The sequence below is a fragment of the Pan troglodytes genome, chromosome 21 (assembly GCF_028858775.2).
Source record: "Pan troglodytes isolate AG18354 chromosome 21, NHGRI_mPanTro3-v2.0_pri, whole genome shotgun sequence".
NCBI classification, from domain to species: domain Eukaryota; kingdom Metazoa; phylum Chordata; class Mammalia; order Primates; family Hominidae; genus Pan; species Pan troglodytes.
In genome coordinates, this window is record NC_072419.2 from 57,235,753 (window position 1) to 57,254,042 (window position 18,290).

Genomic DNA, 18,290 nt, shown 5'->3' on the forward strand with positions numbered 1-18,290 from the left:
AAATAGTATGTGTATTTTTGATTAATAAAAAATGAAAATAAGCCCAAAACCAGTAAGATAAATGTTTCCAGTCATATTTCTTTCAAATATTAGAAATAGTACCTACCTAATAAATTCAGGAATAAATTTTGGCTGAAATTTGAAAAGAATAAACAGTAAGTCAGTAAAATAGGCTAAGACTACCATAAATAGCTAATAAAGAAACATACCACTTACATGGTGTGAGAGATCAGCATCCATAATAATGATGTAGTTTCCTGTGGCATGTTTCATTCCATGAATATATGCAGTTCCTAAAAATGAAAGTATATCCATTCAAGAAAATCAACAGAAATCTTTACATATACATTTGAACATCAAGGAAATTGTTTAGCACCTGAAGAGCACACATTAGTTCTCTAAAAGTCAGATTAATAAATTGGTATTTTTCACCTTAAGTACATAAGTTCATGTATATTACATATATAATCAAGAAGATAGCTGGCCACACACCCCCATTCAGATGTCAATTTAATACAATAGATCATACCTCTATTTCAGTTTAGCAAAGAAATAGTTTATAAGTTCAAAAGTCTGAGATTATGTAGCACAATTATCACATTCTCATGCTTTAAAAACCCATCTGGTGTTTCCTTGGCATCCCCCTAAGACACTGATGAGCTCCACATTTACAAATCAGCTTCCTACTTAATATCTCCACTTGGGTATTTCAGAAATCTCAAAGATAACATTGCAAAATCATCTTCCAATTCTCTACCTCTCTCTTACAGGCCACCTCTCCAGGAAAGGCACCAACTATCCAACTGCTCCATCCACAGGTCTAGAGATGATTCTTGATTTCCTGCCTTTAACCATAACTTCTAAACTGTAATTAAGTCCTATTGATTCTCCATCCAAAACATTTCAATTCCCTTTTTCTTGTCTTTTACACTGTAAACCTGGTACGCTAGACCCTTGCTCTGGTATTTGGGGCCAAAGGCCTAGGTGACAATTACTCAGCCAGCTCCATGCCTCAAAGTCCCACAGGGACTTGGCAGGCTAGGGTAACTTGTCAGGAGCAGGACCTGGGGATTCTTGCATTCTCTAGTCCAGACCCCTCACAAGTGTCTTATGAGCAAGGCTGAACTCTTCTAACTTATTTTGTTAAGAAGTGAATATCGGCTGGGTGTGGTGGCTCATGCCTGTAATCCCAGCACTTTGGGAGGCTGAGACGGGTGGATCACTGGAGGTCAGGGAGTTTGAGACTAGCCTAACCAACATGGCAAAACCTCATCTCTACTAAAAATACAAAAAATTGGCCAGGCGCAGTGGCTCACACTTGTAATCCCAGCACTTTGGGAGGCCGAGGCAGGCGGATCATCTGAGGTCGGGAATTCAAGACCAGCCTGACCAACATGGAGAAACCCCTTCTCTACCAAAAATACAAAATTAGCTGGGCATGGTGGTGCATGCCTACAATCCCAGCTACCTGGGAGGCTGAGGCAGGAGAATCGCTTGAACCCGGGAGGCAGAGATTGCGGTGAGCCGAGATCGCGTCATTGCACCCCAGCCTGGGCAACAAGAGCGAAACTCCGTCTCAAACAAACAAAAATTAGCCAGGCATGGTGGTACACGCCTGTAATCCCAGCTACTCGGGAGGCTGAGGCACAAGAATGGCTCAAACCTAGCAGGCAGAGGTTGCAGTGAGCCGAGATTGTGCCACTGCACTCCAGCCTGGGGATCAGAGTAAGACTGTCTCAGAAAGATAAAGGAGTGAATATTTACACTTTTTGGTTTCATGGCAGTTTCCAGATTTTTTTGAATCCCAAAGAATCTTCTGGGTTCAGATACTGAGAACATTTGATGCTTGGGAATTGATGGTCTTCAAGATAGCAGACTCCAGTTAAGCATTGTGCTTTCTTCATGTTAAGTTTTAGCACAAATAAAGGCAGAGTTTCCTCTCAGAATTACTGAGCTCATATGAGCTTTTCAATAATGCTGTATGTTTAAAAGCTGGAAAAGCTTCCTTTTTTAAAAATAAAGAATAACTGTTTTTGTCACTAGGCTGGAGTGCAGTGGTGTGATCTCGGCTCACTGCAACCTCTGCCTCCTGAGTTCAAGCGATTCTCCTGCCTCAGCCTCCCGAGTAGCTGGGATTATAGATGCGCGTCACGACGCCCAGCTAATTTTTGTATTTTTAGTAGGGATGGGGTTTTACCATGTTGGCCAGGATGGTCTCGATCTCTTGACCTCGTGATCTGCCCACCTCGGCCTCCCAAAGTGCTAAGATTACATTTGTGAGCCACTGTGCCCAGCCTTAAATGAAGAGTAACTTTTTAAACTTGTAACTTAAAGGATGTTCCAAGGTTTGCAGCATGCTGGTCCAAGATATTTGCCCTCAGACCCATTCTCTGGCCCTTCCCTACTCTGTGCTATATTGGGTGAACTACATATTCCAGATTCTCTTGTCAACTGGCTGCCAAACAGCTTTGGGAGGTACAGGTGGAAGACTGCAGGGAGGGGAAAAGGGAAAAGTCTAAGTGGTCCTCCCTCTGTTACTCTCCCTCCTACCTCTGACTGGGAATTTCCCACAGTTCTAGCTCCTGCCAGGCAGCCCCTGCCCCATCATTCTAGCTCCCTCTGGGCAGCCCAGGTTCTTGGGCTCTAACATCTCTTCCTGCTGTTGCTCCGTCCCTAGGGGTGGTAGTGACCTCCAGCTGTTACTAATCTTAGTAGCCTCACTGCTCCATTTGGTTTCTCAGGAACTCCTTCAGGGGTGTAACCAGAGACTCAGTATTAAATTCCCTACACTGAAAGACTTACAGTGGTTCTGTTTTCCTGAGTGGGTCTTGACTTATACAGGCGACCCAAGTTATACCATTTAAATGTCATTAAGATCATTAAAAACCATCATAGGAAGTTACTGTATTTTGGCCCTATTCCAAACTGGGAAAATACACACTGGATCATGTCACCAAGCAAGCAGCAGGTGTGAGGGGTTAGAGATTACACGACTTACCTAGTCCCAACTTTTTCTCTCGTGGTCTTAGAAGCTGTAGGAATAAGAAATAGCATTTTACACAAAGAAACAGAAATCTTATCATGTTAAATTTTATTTTATTCAAAAGTGCATACTCACTTTAATAGAAATATAGTTGCACTTGTTAGAACTTAAAGCAAAGTATCCTTAATATTTTTTTGCCAAAAGAAAAAAAAAAGCATTTGGTAACAAACCAAATAGTTTAACTTAGCTAACATTTTTTTTTTTTTTTTGAGATGCAGTCTCGCTCTGTTGCCTAGGCTGGAGTACAGTGGCGTGATCTCAGCTCACTGCAACCTCCGCCTCCTGGGTTCAAGTGATTCTCCTGCCTCAGCCTCCAGAGTGGCTGGGATTACAGGCATGCACCACCATGCCCGGCTAATTTTCGTATTTTTAGTAGAGACAGGGTTCCACCGTGTTAGCCAGGATGGTCTCGATCTCCTGACCTCGTGATCCACCCGCCTCGGCCTTCCAAAGCACTGGGATTACAGGCATGAGTCACCGCGCCCGTCCAGCAAAGCAACATTCTTTAACCCCGACCCTACAATCAAAATTTTAAACTTTTTTTTCTGGTGTCACTCACTCTAATTTAAATAATATGTCTTTACATCTGTATTTGATTTTCCTTTTAAACCTATTGATTCCTTCCTAGAAAAATGTAGGACTTACTTCATTATTTTGCACCTTCTTGGGAAATCTGATGTTTGTTCTCTCGATTCCCTTTGGGTTTTAAATACTAATATCACTCTTCCTCTATTAACTTATCTTGACCTTATGCTTGGATGACCTCATCTCCTCTACTGGTCCAAGGACATGTCATATTCCTAATTAAATTCTTTCTCTTTTCTTACTATTGGTCAATCACTTAGTCCTCCTAAATCTTTTTGCTTAATAGTTGGAGCCCGACTTTTACTTGTTTAGTTTTTCCTTTTGGCTGGACACTTAAAAAGTCAAATGCCAAAGTTCTCACTGTGCCCTACGTTTCTGAGGTATGGGGTTCAGGGAGACTCATTAGTGAGCATGTCTTGTCTATCTTGTCCCCTTCTACACTTGCCAGTATATAAGCAGGTTGCCTCTGACTGCAAATCTCTCAACAAAGCATTTTCAATTAAAGCAGATGAATTTTTTTTTTCACTATATGCAATCTGCTGGAGGTTTCTATTTGCATGGAATGTCTTTTTCCATCCCTTCACTTTGAGTCTATGTGTATCCTTACAAGTCAAGTCTTTTGTGGGAAGCATATAGTTGGCTGTTTTTAAAAAAATCCATTCAGTCACTCCAGGTCTTTGGAGAATTTAATCCCTTTATATCCAAGGTAATTACCGACATGTAATGTAAGAACTTCCTACTGCCATTTTGTTAATTGCTACTAGTTGTTTTATAGATCTTTTGCTTCTTTCTCTTTCTCCTTTCCTTTATGATTATCTTCTGTACTATTATGCTTTGATTCCTTACTTTTTATCTTTTGTGAATCTACTTTAGGCTTTTCCTTTATGATTACCATGAGACTTACAAAACCCATCTTATAGTGATAACAGGCTATTTTAAGCTGATAACAATCTAACTCTAACTGCTAAAAAGAAATCCTCTACACTTTTACTCCACTATCCCCACATTTAAAAATTTTTAAGTCACAATTTGTATCTATAGCAAAGTACATCTTGCATAAAGATGGATAAAATACACTGCTGTCTGGTAAGAGCTTACAGGAAGGAAAGACATTCAAATAAGCATCTATGATAATTGCAAGTCACTGAACAAAATCGAGCAGGATATATCAGATCACAGCTAAATTTTATTTGATTTTGTGAATAATTTCTGACAAAATACTGATCCCCATCTGGTATCTGCCCTGAAAAAGCAAATTTTTAAAAGCTCATCTGAGATTTTCTACAACTCTGTTTTAGCTGGAAAACCTTTCTTTTAAAAAAAGATAACTTTGGCCAGATGCAGTGGCTCACACCTGTAATCCCAGCACTTTGGGAGGCTGAGGCAGGTGAATCATTTGAGGTCAGGAGTTAAGAGACCAGCTTGGCCAACGTGGTGAGACCTCATCTCTACTAAAAATACAAAAGTTAGCCAGGTGTAGTGGCACATGCCTGTAATCCCAGCTACTCAGGAGGCTGAGGTAGAAGAATCGCTTGAACCCGGGAAGTAGAGGTTGCATGAGCTGAGATCACACCACAGCACTCCAGCCTCAGTGACACAGTGAGACTCCGTCTCAAAAAACAAACAAACAAACAAACAAACAAAGATAACTTTGTTACAGTTGCACACCCCCTTAACCCCAAGTGATACTTTCTAAGATCCCCAGGAGATGCCTGAAATCTCCAATAGTACCAAACCTTATATATACTTTTTCTTATACATACACACCTATCACAGTTTAATTTATAAATTAAGCACAGTAAGAGATTAACAATACCCAATAATAAAATAAAACAATTACAACAATATATTGTAATAAAAGTTATGTGAACTTGGTCTAACTCAAAAAATCTTGTACTGTACTTACCTCTTTTCAGACTGCAGGTAACAAATCACGGAAAGCAAAACCATGGACAAGGAGACTATGATACTTATAATTTTCAGAATCTTCAAAGGTTTATAGAAAATATTAGAGTATTATGGAGCCATTAACAGAAATGAGGTGAGCTGGTGACAAAAGATCGCCAAGACAGAATTAGAAGTAATGATGATACAGGAAGATGGCAGTTATGTTTTAAAAAACAAGACCACCACACTACCTAGTTCTGCAAATGCACATACACACATATATGCACAAAAAAACGCACCAAACTGTTGACCTGGGTCTCCCCTGTGCAAGGGAATGGGATGCCTATAGAAAATGTTCATCAGGTCAGGCGTGGTGGCTCACGCCTGTAATCCCAGCACTTTGCGGGGCTGAGGTGGGCAGATCACCTGAGGTTAGGAGTTCAAGAAGAGCCTGACCAACACGGTGAAGCCCAGTCTCTACTAAAAATACTAAAATTAGCCAGCATGGTGGTGCAGGTCTGTAATCCCAGCTACTCGGGAGGCTGGGGCAGGAGAACTGCTTGAACCCAGGAGGCAGAGTGTGCAGTGAGCTGAGATCTTGCCATTGCACTCCAGCCTGGGCGACAGAGCGAGACTCCAATCTCAAAAAAATAAATAAATAAATAAATAAAATGTTCATCAAAGGCAACTTCGGTTTTACTGGTAACATTTATATTTTACAAGGATGTGCTTGTTTATTTCTTATGTAGGAAATCCAAACTATTTCTATTTGGTATGCTTTACTTTCAGACTCTTAATTCCACCTCTCCACCCTCCCCTGATCCTTTTTTGCTTCTTCATATCAATCTGATGGCCCCTTTCTATGTGAGGCAGGATAGCATTACAGACAGGAAGATGAACCCTGGAACCACAATGCCTGGGTTTGAATCCTGGCCACTACTCATTTGCCATGTGATCTTGAGAATATAAAGAGGCGTGACAAAGCCCCCTCTCACTTGGCTTTCATGAGGAACAAGCAAGTGGATTCACATAAAGTGCTTGCAAGAATGACAGGCATATACTTTTTGAAGCATGTTTGCCACAGCTGCTTATAAAATACTTTTATGGGAAACTATAATTTGTTTGACAAGAACCTTTGTAAAACTTATCACAGACAATCTTGAAAAAAGTTACTTAAAAACAGAATTGAGACTATACTACATATACAGTTTTATAAACTGCTTTATACTTATTACAAAGGCATTAAGGATTTTTGAGGGTCATGAGATTACTGCCAGATGATACTTCAGAAAAACAGTATCAATTTATACTAGGATCAACAGTATTTGAGTGGACTTGTTCTATAATACTCTCAGAAACACTGGGTTAAAAAGATAGGAGAAAATAAAAATAAATCTTCAGCTAATAAGGCTAATATGTACTCTCTTCCTGTTTTGTAAATCTTCACTTATCAGTGAGGCTCAGTATTTTTTTCTTGTTTACTGGCCATTTCTAGTTTTGGTCTTATGAATTATCTGGTTGGTTGGGGTACTGATCTTGTTAGAAATATTTTGGTATTTAGGAATGGACAGAAGTTTAATATTTTCAAGTAGTCAAACCTTTTTATCTTACATTTGATGTTTTAAGAATAAACGTGTTACATTTTATTATCAGAGTAAGTTTTTAAAATACTAAACTATAAAATAATGACAAAATGTAAAACAAAGTTCTAAGAATCTACTACACAGCACGGTGACTATAGTTAATAGTATCATATTATATAGTTGAAATTCACAGAGAGCAGATCTTAACTGTCCTCATCACTGTCAACTTGCCCCCAAGGGTAACTACGTGAGGTGATGGACAGGTTCATTCCCCAAATGTGGTATTCATACTTTAAATATATATAACTTTGTCAATTATACCTCAATAAAGCTGGAAGAAAATATGACAAAATATAAATGACTTTATCTGATCTCAAGTTGGGAGATGAAACAAACTACATAAACCAAACATAATAAAAGCATTCAACACAGAGCAGTTGAAGTCCTTCACAATTTCAGATCTCTGCCTTGTAAGCACTGTGAATAGTTCAGAGTAAGTGCCCCCAATTTCTCTATGGTCCTACCTAGTTAGGTCATTAAAAATGACCTAACCTCTTGCTTCAGTTGTGTCACCTACAGAATTTTAAAAAATATCTTCTTTGGCTTCTTTTCTGAAAGATTCATTTCAGCCAGTCTGAAAGGCTGACAAAGCATCTGTGGTGAATACTTTATCTGAGGTATTCTAACATGGTTTCAAAATCCTTCATTTTCTCAACGAAACATACATCTGTCACTAAAAGCAAGTGTCATCCCTAGCATGGATTAATACTGTTTGTTTTTAAAAGTCATTTTCTAGTTTAACTTATTTAAATGTCATAAAATAATGAATGAATAAGGAATTTTATCTGGTAGTAGAGGGAAATCATAACAGTGAATGCAACTTTCTCATTTTGAATTTTATTGGGTTGATAAGAAAAATGTCTTTGAAGACAATGTTGTTCCAAAATTTGAAAGGTCAGTTTAGTAACCATTCCCTAAAATCAATCAATCACATCCTAAGGCTGAGGTTTTATGACAAAAGTATTCAAAATGTTGTCTGGTTGATGGTCCGAGATTAAATGGCAGCACATAACTCAAGAGTGTTGTGAATCAGTGGCCTTCACCCTGGGCTTCTAAAAGAAAACGGGGAACTACTGGCCAAAAATTCAAACCTAGCATTACTGAAAGTCTCTGCTAGAAGCCTGAAAATTTGTCAACTTTTTACCTCTTTCTGTATTCCCATCCATTAGAAGGTTTTCAGAGAAGACTTGAGGTGTGACAGACCTGAGTTACTCATCTGTGAGACAGACTGAAAGAATTCCTAGAACTACATTTACCATGTAGTAACACAGTTCCTTTAAACTCTTGCCACCAAGACCTCATACAACTGACACTCACCTCTAAGTCGAAAGTATTCCCCCTCCCCCTCCCCCTCTCCCCACGGTCTCCCTCTCTTTCCACGGTCTCCCTCTCATGCGGAGCCGAAGCTGGACTGTACTGCTGCCATCTCGGCTCACTGCAACCTCCCTGCCTGATTCTCCTGCCTCAGCCTGCCAAGTGCCTGCGATTGCAGGCACGCGCCGCCACGCCTGACTGGTTTTGGTGGAGATGGGGTTTCGCTGTGTTGGCCGGGCCAGTCTCCAGCCCCTAACCGCGAGTGATCCGCCAGCCTCGGCCTCCCGAGGTGCCGGGATTGCAGACAGAGTCTCGTTCACTCAGTGCTCAATGGTGCCCAGGCTGGAGTGCAGTGGCGTGATCTCGGCTCGCTACAACCTCCACCTCCCAGCCGCCTGCCTTGGCCTCCCAAAGTGCCGAGATTGCAGCCTCTGCCCGGCCGCCACCCCATCCGGGAAGTGAGGAGTGTCTCTGCCTGGCCGCCCATCGTCTGGGATGTGAGGAGCTCCTCTGCCTGGCTGCCCAGTCTGGAAAGTGAGGAGCGTCTCCGCCCGGCTGCCATCCCATCTAGGAAGTGAGGAGCGCCTCTTCCCAGCCGCCATCACATCTAGGAAGTAAGGAGCGTCTCTGCCCAGCCGCACATTGTCTGAGATGTGGGGAGCGCCTCTGCCCCGCCGCCCCATCTGGGATGTGAGGAGCGCCTCTGCCCGGCCGCGACCCCGTCTGGGAGGTGAGGAGCGTCTCTGCCCGGCCGCCCCGTCTGAGAAGTGAGGAGCCCCTCTGCCCAGCAGCCGCCCCGTCTGAGAAGTGAGGAGCCTCTCTGCCCGGCAGCCACCCCATCTGGGAAGTGAGGAGCGTCTCCGCCCGGCAGCCGGGAACCCCGTCCGGGAGGGAGGTGGGGGGGTCAGCCCCCCGCCCGGCCAGCCGACCCGTCCGGGAGGGAGGTGGGGGGGTCAGCCCCCCACCCGGCCAGCCGACCCGTCCGGGAGGTGAGGGGCGCCTCTGCCCGGCCGCCCCTACTGGGAAGTGAGGAGCCCCTCTGCCCGGCCAGCCGCCCCGTCCGGGAGGGAGGTGGGGGGGTCACCACCCGGCCAGCCGCCCCGTCCGGGAGGGAGGTGGGGGGGGTCAGCCCCCCCGCCCGGCCAGCTGCCCCGTCCAGGAGGGAGGTGGGGGGGTCAGCCCCCCGCCCGGCCAGCTGACCCGTCTGGGAGGTGAGGGGCGCCTCTGCCCGGCCGCCCCTACTGGGAAGTGAGGAGCCCCTCTGCCCAGCCAGCCGCCCCGTCCGGGAGGGAGGTGGGGGGGTCAGCCCCCCGCCTGGCCAGCCGCCCCGTCCGGGAGGGAGGTGAGGGGGTCAGCCCCCCCGCCCGGCCAGCCGCCCCGTCTGGGAGGTGAGGGGCGCCTCTGCCCGGCCGCCCCTACTGGGAAGTGAGGAGCCCCTCTGCCCAGCCAGCCGCCCCGTCCGGGAGGGAGGTGGGGGGGTCAGCCCCCCGCCTGGCCAGCTGCCCCGTCCGGGAGGGAGGTGGGGGGGTCAGCCCCCCCGCCCGGCCAGCCGCTCCGTCCGGGAGGTGAGGGGCGCCTCTGCCCGGCCGCCCCTACTGGGAAGTGAGGAGCCCCTCTGCCCAGCCAGCCGCCCCGTCCGGGAGGGAGGTGGGGGGGTCAGCCCCCCGCCCGGCCAGCCGCCCCGTCCAGGAGGGAGGTGGGGGGGTCAGCCCCCCGCCCGGCCAGCCGCCCCGTCCGGGAGGGAGGTGGGGGGGGTCAGCCCCCTGCCCGGCCAGCTGCCCCGTCCGGGAGGTGAGGGGCGCCTCTGCCCGGCCGCCCCTACTGGGAAGTGAGGAGCACCTCTGCCCGGCCACCACCCCGTCTGGGAGGTGTGCCCAACAGCTCACTGAGAACGGGCCAGGATGACAACGGCGGCTTTGTGGAATAGAAAGGCGGGAAAGGTGGGGAAAAGATTGAGAAATCGGATGGTTGCCGTGTCTGTGTAGAAGTAGACATGGGAGACTTTTCATTTTGTTTTGTACTAAGAAAAATTCTTCTGCCTTGGGATCCTGTTGATCTGTGACCTTACCCCCAACCCTGTGCTCTCTGAAACATGTGCTGTGTCCACTCAGGGTTAAATGGATTAAGGGTGGTGCAAGATGTGCTTTGTTAAACAGATGCTTGAAGGCAGCATGCTCGTTAAGAGCCATCACCACTCCCTAATCTCAGGTAACCAGGGACACAAACACTGTGGAAGGCCGCAGGGTCCTCTGCCTAGGAAAACCAGAGACCTTTGTTCACTTGTTTATCTGCTGACCTTCCCTCCACTATTGCCCCATGACCCTGCCAAATCCCCCTCTGTGAGAAACACCCAAGAATTATCAATAAAAAAATAAATTAAAAAAATAATAATAATAATAATAAAAAAATAAAAGCTCTTGGCTACAAAAAAAAAAAAAGAAAGTATTTCTATTACTGAGATTTATTAAGAATATTTAGACTGAGTGACTTTTTTTTAAATGATTAATTTACCATTTCTTGAACTGTAAATAACAATAAAGGTTCTCAAAGGGACTTCTTTCTCTATGCCAATGGTTCTCTACTGGAGGCAAAGGGTAATTTTTCCCCTAAGGAAATATCTCACAATATCCAAACATTTGCAGTTGCCAAGTGGGGAGGGGGGTTTCTAGTGGCATCTAGTGAGAAGAGTCCAGATGCGGTGCTGAACATCCTACAATAAACACGACAACCCCCACAGTAAAGAATGAATCTGTCCACACGTCAATAGTGCCAAGACTGAAAAACTGTGGTCTGCAATAATTTGTGAATATAAATTATAAAAGAGCTCGAGTATACATAAACATTTGTAGATACAAACCGGTAACCAAAAATAAAATTCATGAAGCCATTATAAAATAAACTCTATATTTGCCTAAGTAACTTCTATATTAGAATAACAAGTTTCAAGGTACAGTGGGTGAATCTAAAGTTTAGGACTAATACAGTCAATCTACTTTCACAGGACTATTCTATAGACTAAAAATGCCAAGTACTCTAAGAAGTCATTAATGTTTCACAAGAAAACAGTAACTTTTTCTACCTACACGCTCTTAATTTCAGGCAGTATTCTCTAATGAAAGCATGAGAATACTTACCGAAAGGGAGCAAGAAAGATTAAGACACACACACACTACCAATTATAACCCAATTATATAATATTCCTTGTCAATTCAGTATCATGCTTTAATTTTTGCCCTTCAAGAAAATTTATCTGCAGAATTAGTTATAAACAGAGTTCATCCAAAGGCTCACTCTTTGCTGTAAAATGACCACTGACCCACCATACCAAAGATATGTAAAATTTTACGGACAACAAAAATGCATTTAAATCCCAAATGTGTAAGTTGCTCTTTATCTTTTCAGTTTCTAAACAAATAGATTGAATTTAAGCATTGTTCATGTCTCATCTTTCCCCTACATAATCACAATTCATATCACAGAAAAATGTTCTTACAACTTACAATTCTGTCTGACCCATAGATCTTCTCCAACTGTTCAGCAACATCCCTTGTTCCATCTGGGCTTCCATCATCTATGATTATAATTTCATAGTTGATTCCACTAAAAAAATTAAATTTGTATTAATGACTGATGACAGTGTTCTCAAATTTAAAAGTAATTTAAAAATTACTAATTCCTTAAAAGTATAAATGGAGATGTATTGCTATATTAATCGTTGAGGAAAACTTCAATTATCAAATGAAATAAATGTCAAACATTTAGTACTTTACCTCCAAACCCAGTATGTTGCTGAAACATGCTAATGTCCTGAGATATTAAAGAATTCCTACACAGAGAACATACTTTTTAGTTCAAAAGAAAATCACGTAATGACCTATGTATCATATGAATTTTTTTTGTTTTGAGATGGAGTCTCGCTCTGTTGCCAGGCTGGAATGCAGTGGCGCAGTCTCGGCTTACCTCTGCCTCCTGGCCTCAAGCAATTCTCCTGCCTCAGCCTCTGGAGTAGCTGGGACTACAGGCGCCCACCACCACGCCCGGCTAATTTTTTGTATTTTTAGTAGAGACGGGGTTTCACCGTGTTAGCCAGCCTGGTCTCAATCTCCTGACCTCGTGATCTGCCCGCCTCAGCCTCCCAAAATGCTGGGATTACAGGCATGAGCCTCCGTGCCCAGCCATATGAAATTTTATTACCTATTTGGAAATAATATTCTGAACCTTAATAGCAAATCTTAGTTACATAAAATATTTCAAAAGCACTTTACATGGTAACTCAAACCAAACTGAGTAACTCAGTGATTATTCTTGTTAATCTGATCCAAATAGAATAATCAAGTATAAATCTGATTTAATTTCGTCTTTAAAAAAACCGATTTTAGAATGGTGACACTATCTTAAACCACAATTTCAAATAGTTGTGCCTATTACCTCACATTATCAAATTAAAAAAACAAAAGCAGAGTAGCATTACAAAAGATTCCACTGTGCTTCAGAATTAACATCTGTTACTTCCCATTAATCTCAGGTGGTAGTTTCTAGTCTAAAAACAAACCAACACAATACTTGGTGGATAAATAATACCTACGACATAACATTCCGTCTTCTCTTGGTCCTGCTTTAAGAAACAAATATAAGAGGCTGGGCGCGGTGGCTCACACCTGTAATCCCAGCGCTTTGGGAGGCCGAGGCAGGCGGATCACGAGGTCAGGATATCGACACCATCCTGGCTAACACAGTGAAACACCGTCTCTACTAAAAAGAACCCGGGAGGCGGAGCCTGCAGTGAGCCAAGATGGCGCCACTGCACTCCAGCCTGGGCAACAGAGCAAGACTCCGTCTCCGAAAGAAAAAAAAAGAAAAAGAAAAAAGAAACAAATACAAGAAAATCAACCAGAAAACATATTCCACTGTTAAAGGCTTTAACAAGTCAGCCCCAGCAAACTTTGAAGACAAGAAAGCAAACCCCTGTGTTATCTATTCTCCAAGAGCAGAACAATGACTTTGGCTTCCCACTGTGCCTTCAATTTGGGCACTGGTGCCTTTACATGCCAAAATATGTAAGGTGATTTTAATAGACGTGCTGAAAGAGAAATTCCATAAACAAAATGGGGTCGTTAAAAGCAAATTACTGTCCCCTACCACTTCAAAGCAGCTACACCACCTGAGGGTGAGGCAGCTCAAAGGTACCAAGCTGGGCTGACTTCAAGTAATTTGATTGCATCTGACAAGTTTTGTTTCCTTTATCAAACTTCATTTTGATCTTAAAAGATTGATTCACAAACCATTAAAAGGAAACATAAATTGTACTACATAAAAAAATTAAAACAGCAAAAAAAAAAAAATTGCAAAATTAGAATAGAAGCCCTGAACGAGATCGGTTGTATGATAGTTAATTTCTTTAATTTAGAGCTTATAGAAATCAAAATTAAAAGATTAAACAGGAAAAATAAAAATTTTAAAACTCTGAGGGGCAAGGCATATGAAGGCAGTTATTCAAGGAAATACAATCAAAACAGCAATGGTTTTCACAAATGAGTACTTCCAACAATGTCAAGTCTAATGCTCAGGCGGGCTGGTTGATAGGAAAACAGGCACTCTGAAGAATGGAGAGTCCAAACTTGTACAACCTCTTTTTTCTTTAGAGCAATTTGGCAGTAACTGTCCATTTTAAGCACATTTCTGTCGACCCAGCAATCCTACCTCGAAGAATTTATCCCTAGTACACAAGTAAAAGTATGAACGTGTCTGCTGCCAACACTGATGCAATAAAGGAGCACCGCTATGTGTCAAGCACTTTTCTAAATTTAGCTGGAAAATATGGTGTGAACAAAGTCCTTGTTCTCATCGACAAAGCAAAAGCCAAAAAACAGAAACAACCAAAAGGCGCTGGAAATAATCCAGTTCATTGCCATGACCTGATTAAATAAATAACACAGCCATATGGAATGTTACCTAACTTCCAAAGTAATTTGCTATGTTTGTACATGTTAATATGAGAAAAAGTCTTCAAAGATTTCACAGCATGATCCCATTTGTGCAATCGTAAAACAAGTTACTTCGTACTGACTCCAGGATTTTTTGCAGTTTTTAAAAACACTGCATTAACACTTCCAAATTCGAACTCCACCCACCCCCCATCCCGGTTCTAACAATCACACCAAACATCCACCAGTGATCAGCGAAGATGCTCTTCTGCTTTCTCCTTTCCAGAAAGGTTATCGTGCCCAGCAATAGCTCCCTAACCCACACACACCAAACCTCATGCTTATGTAAGCACTCGGCACCGGAGCGGAGAGTGAGAGCTCTCGCTTGGACTCCCGGCTCTTGCCGCAGATCCTGACCGCCTAGAGGGAGGAGTGGGATCACGCTTTCAGCCTCGCTTCCAAGTAAAAGAGTGGCCAACCTTTCTACGGAAAGGCGGGGGACGGGAGTACTACATAATAAAGATAAATGAGAGTCTCACAAAACCCAAGGGCAGGAATGAGAACCCAGGACACGAAGAAAACCCAACAAGCATCCGCCTCTGCTTCCCTCGCAGGGTGGCCCTCTCCCCGGGCCTTCCTGTGTGAGGCAAAGAAGGCTGGACAGGGCCGCTTCGCGCAGCCAGCTGCCGACACCCGGGCCGGGGAAGCCAGCCCATCTCATTCTTCGGGGAGGGAGACCTGGTGCGCTACCTCTCGCAGAAGCTTTTCACCAGCAGCCACACGATGAGCGGCAGGTTCTCGCGCTCGTTGTAGGTAGGTAAAAGCACCGAATATTTGTTCTGTCGTGGACTGCGCACTTCCAGCTCCCGCCGAGACCGGCGAGGACTACGACTGACTTCCAAGGAGGCCATGGCGGAACTGAGCCAGATGCCGGAAGCGGAATTACGTAATGTGGCGCGGAAAAGGACGGGTCGGACCGTACCAAATTCGGAAGCGGGGGATGATCTGTGTGATTGATCGCTAGTTCTTCTAGGGCCATTGCGTGGTTCAATTAGAAATATTCTGGATTTATACGTCTTTGAAGTTTAATCTGAAGGTTTCTTCAGGAAGTAAATATCTATTCATCACCTTTTCCCAAGCACCATAAAATTTTTTAGTTTATCCCAGTCGCTAGGAGACAGAAGCCGGAAGCGGAAATGCCTTTCACGACAACTTCCGGAAGAGGTCGCCATGGCTTCCCGGGAGGAGATACTCGCCTTACAAGCTGAAGTTGCCCAACGTGAGGAGGAATTGAATTCGCTGAAGCAGAAGCTGGCGTCGGCTCTTTTGGCTGAGCAGGCACCGCAGCCAGAACGGCTGGTTCCGGTGTCGCCGCTGCCGCCGAAGGCCGCTCTGTCCCGAGATGAGATTCTGCGCTATAGCCGGCAGCTAGTGCTGCCCGAGCTGGGCGTGCACGGACAGCTGCGCCTGGGGACCGCGTGCGTGCTAATCGTGGGCTGCGGTGGGCTCGGCTGTCCACTAGCGCAGTACTTGGCAGCGGCCGGCGTGGGCCGCCTTGGCCTTGTGGACTATGACGTGGTAGAGATGAGCAACCTGGCCCGCCAAGTGCTGCATGGCGAGGCACTGGCTGGCCAGGCCAAGGCCTTTTCGGCCGCCGCCTCGCTGCGCCGCCTCAATTCGGCAGTGGAATGCGTGCCGTACACTCAGGCCCTTACGCCAGCCACTGCCCTAGACCTGGTCCGCCGATATGATGTGGTGGCTGACTGCTCGGACAACGTGCCCACTCGCTACCTGGTTAATGACGCATGTGTGCTGGCGGGTCGGCCCCTCGTGTCTGCCAGTGCCTTGCGCTTCGAGGGCCAAATCACAGTCTACCATTATGACGGTGGGCCTTGCTATCGCTGCATATTCCCCCAACCACCCCCAGCGGAGACAGTGACCAACTGCGCGGACGGCGGGGTGCTCGGTGTCGTTACCGGGGTCCTAGGCTGCCTGCAGGCCTTGGAAGTGCTGAAAATCGCGGCGGGTCTGGGCCCCTCTTACAGTGGCAGCTTGTTGCTCTTTGATGCCCTGAGAGGGCATTTCCGCTCTATTCGGCTGCGGAGCCGCAGGCTCGACTGTGCAGCTTGCGGGGAACGGCCCACTGTGACTGATCTGCTGGACTATGAAGCCTTCTGTGGCTCCTCAGCCACTGATAAATGCCGCTCCCTGCAACTACTGAGCCCAGAGGAGCGTGTTTCTGTCACCGACTATAAGCGACTTCTGGATTCTGGGGCATTCCACCTGTTGCTGGACGTCAGGCCTCAGGTGGAGGTGGACATTTGTCGTTTGCCTCATGCCCTACACATCCCTCTGAAACATTTGGAACGCAGGGATGCGGAGAGCCTGAAACTCTTAAAAGAAGCAATCTGGGAAGAGAAGCAGGGCACACAAGAAGGGGCTGCTGTCCCCATTTATGTGATTTGCAAACTGGGAAATGACTCACAGAAAGCCGTGAAGATCCTCCAGTCCTTATCAGCAGCTCAAGAGTTAGACCCTTTAACAGTTCGGGATGTTGTGGGGGGCCTCATGGCCTGGGCTGCCAAAATCGATGGAACATTTCCACAGTACTGAGGTGACTGGTATAGTCTGATGAGAAAGATGTGGATTGCCATAATACCTCAAAGATACACTTGTTTGCATTTTTCGGTAATATACATAGGAGCTGGGGATTCTACAGTATCTGTGAATACGTGGACTCCTTTTTATAAGGAGTTTTAAAAATTGTTATGTATTGGATGAATGACTTATTAATGGATTATACCGTTTCTGAGAACCATCATTTTTTTTCTCAGCACACGGAGGATGTCTTGGACATGTGAGATGTAACGTGACAGGATTTTGTATTTTAAACTGCAGATCATTTACATGTCCTTATTTTCCACCTCCCCCAGTCAAAATGCTTTCTAAATCATTTTCACAGATTATATACTTAGGATCTGTTTACTGTTCAGTTAGGAAATTCTTGGATCTTATTAATATTTCAGATGATAGAATACATCCTACAGAAATACATGTTTAAAATGTAAATTGTTTTAATTATTCAGAAAGAGGGTCATTCTATTTGGCCTTTTGAATTAGTATCAAAATGAGATTTTTTTTTTTTTTTTTTGAGATGGAATCTCACTCTGTTGCCCAGGCTGGAGTGTAGTGGTGCGATCTCAGCTCACTGCAACCTCCGCCTCCCAGGTTCAAGCGATTCTCCTGCCTCAGCCTCCTGAGTAGCTGGGATTACAGGCGCACGCCACCACGCCCGGCTAATTTTTGTATTTTTAGTACAGAGGGGGTTTCACCATGTTTGTCAGGCTGGTCTCGAACTCCTGACCTCGTGATCCGCCTGCCTCGACTTCCCAAAGTGCTGGGATTACAGGCGTGAGCCACCACACCCTCCCGAGATCTTTAAAGTTTACCAAAATAAAGGAAACCACGTTTGTAGTCTGTCAGTGTCTCTTATAAATTCCTACTGTTTTCTTAAAGTTAACTTCAGGGTCCACCTTATGTTGCACACATATCACATCGTTTAAATTGCATACTATGGTTTGACTTGCTTTGGAATTTTCAAGTCAAAGTCCCAACCCTTTGCCTCTCCCCCTTTAATTTGCCTTTTCTCTTTTGATTTAATGTTTTTTTATTCCAGCATTTTATACTAATGTAAAATGTTTTTATGTTTGTTTACTTAACATTTTCATAAAATAGTAGGTAGTCTCACCAACTTCCAATATATACAACAACATTATAAGTAAAAATTTGATTTGTGAGTGCCTATCAGTGGCCAGATGAACTAATGGCTTGTCAAAAGGGGGCCTGTGACTTCCTGCTTGCTGCGTGCAGGCTTATAATCATCAATTGCTGCTG

At 44.6% G+C, this 18,290-nt stretch overlaps 2 protein-coding genes across 3 annotated transcripts in view; one reads left to right on the top strand and one right to left on the bottom strand.

The window, feature by feature from the left end:
* DPM1 (dolichyl-phosphate mannosyltransferase subunit 1, catalytic) overlaps positions 1-15,531 on the bottom strand; it is a 29,054-nt gene extending 13,523 nt beyond the window's left edge. For both annotated transcript variants that reach the window (XR_010154286.1, XM_001168296.8), the window contains exons 1-5: positions 15,147-15,531; positions 11,973-12,072; positions 2,999-3,032; positions 217-293; positions 107-132 (exon numbers count right to left, since the gene is read on the bottom strand). Coding sequence is in view for 1 of the 2 variants with exons in the window: in XM_001168296.8 (XP_001168296.1) it covers positions 107-132; positions 217-293; positions 2,999-3,032; positions 11,973-12,072; positions 15,147-15,307 (398 nt within the window). In the remaining variant the exon portion in view is untranslated. The remainder of the gene's footprint in view (positions 1-106; positions 133-216; positions 294-2,998; positions 3,033-11,972; positions 12,073-15,146) is intronic.
* Positions 15,532-15,590: 59 nt separating this feature from the next.
* Positions 15,591-17,873, top strand: MOCS3 (molybdenum cofactor synthesis 3). The gene has a single exon (XM_514724.9). It carries the CDS (start codon positions 15,627-15,629, stop codon positions 17,007-17,009), a length of 1,383 nt encoding a protein of 460 aa, XP_514724.2. The 5' UTR covers positions 15,591-15,626; the 3' UTR covers positions 17,010-17,873.
* Positions 17,874-18,290: the final 417 nt, after the last annotated feature.